General features: G+C 38.6%; 1 protein-coding gene across 1 annotated transcript in view; it reads right to left on the reverse strand.

The window, feature by feature from the left end:
- Nucleotides 1-735: 735 nt before the first annotated feature.
- Nucleotides 736-1,483, reverse strand: part of LOC119374902 (papilin-like) — a 14,064-nt gene continuing 13,316 nt past the window's right edge. Inside the window, exon 6 of the mRNA XM_037645105.2 lies at nucleotides 736-755. Within this exon, the coding sequence (XP_037501033.1) occupies nucleotides 736-755 (20 nt within the window). The remainder of the gene's footprint in view (nucleotides 756-1,483) is intronic.

Here is a 1,483-nt window from a genome sequence, read left to right on the forward strand (position 1 = left end):
ATTGTTGGCGCGTTTTCTGATGAGTTGAATGAATTTTTCCTTTTTTAACGTTGATTCAGGCATCATAAACTGATGAGAACTCGCCCAATTATCGCAGCTTTTATCGAACCATGCATTTACTTCTTACGCGGGCCTGCCGAAAATGAAAGGACAACTTGCGAACAGGCCAACTATTTTTATGCATGCTTCCGTCAGTGATACACTGATAGAAGCATATTTCAGTGTGCAGTAAAGAAGTGCATTCAAGGAATATAGATTGCTTCTGGTAGAATGCGCACGTGCGGTGATCATCTTTGACTGTATCTTGTGCTCCTTGCGAAAATAAAGTTAGCAACGCGTGATAACGCTGTTTCCACAAAAAAGTTACTGAATGCCATGAAATTTCTCAATTTTGGAAACATTCCTTAAAGACTAGTATATGAACCCAAATGAAGGCACACAATCGAGAAAACTTTAAACCTCTAACGTGTTCCTAACGCCAACGCTCTTCCGTACAAGCGCCCACATGCAAAGAAAGAAAAGATTAAAAAGAACGACAATAAAGATTGAACCTCCACTGGACGTCGATGAAATAATATTACTTCCGTTGTAAAATTGGCTGTGAAAATAGCCTGCGTACGAAAATCAGAAATGTTCTAAGGCCGACATCGGCGGAGTATATAAGCAATACATTGAAGAAATGGTAAATGAAGACTGCCCCGCGTAAAGTAATACTCATGCTTTGTTTTTCCTTATTTAGCCGTTGAGGAATACCTCTGCAATTGTAAGTATACATGGAAGGCTCTAAACAATGAAAATATTCTGTGTCGGTTGTGCTACTTTAGGCCACGTTGTTATAGTGATCACAATATGTAAGCGAAGTCTTCACATGCTAGAGAACTAACACGCACGTACACCCACCCACCCACCCACCCACACACACAACAACACACACACACACCAAATATATCATATATATATATTAATATATATATATAGTATATCTTATATATATTATATATAGATATATATATATATATATATAATGCGGAGTCTGTCTTCAGTTGCCGTAAAACAAGTAGGGAAAAGGTATGCGCTTCTAAAAAAACTTTTATTTGTCGACATTTCTATTGGGGACGATCTTCATCAAGACGCGATTTACCAGTCTTTGATGTGTTTTTACATCACCGACCTCCGAGGCAAGACAGAGAAAAAAAAGCGAGAAAGAGGTAAAAGAAAGAAATAAAAGTAAAAAGTCAGAGAGGAAAAAAAAGTCACGAACAGACCACATGCACATGCTTGGACATAAGAACAACGCGTGTCTTAGGAAAAAAAAGAAGAAAAGGCGAACAGAAGATAAATATGTAGGCATAGGTGGCAAACTCACACTCACTCAGATAAGATCGAGCTGTGAATCTGAGTCTGAGTGAGAGGGTTGAGTAATATTATGGTGAGTGTGAGCCCGAGTGAGTCCAGTTGAAGAAAATTTGCACGAGTCTGTGTC

This window comes from Rhipicephalus sanguineus, chromosome 11 (assembly GCF_013339695.2).
Source record: "Rhipicephalus sanguineus isolate Rsan-2018 chromosome 11, BIME_Rsan_1.4, whole genome shotgun sequence".
In the NCBI taxonomy this organism is placed as follows: domain Eukaryota; kingdom Metazoa; phylum Arthropoda; class Arachnida; order Ixodida; family Ixodidae; genus Rhipicephalus; species Rhipicephalus sanguineus.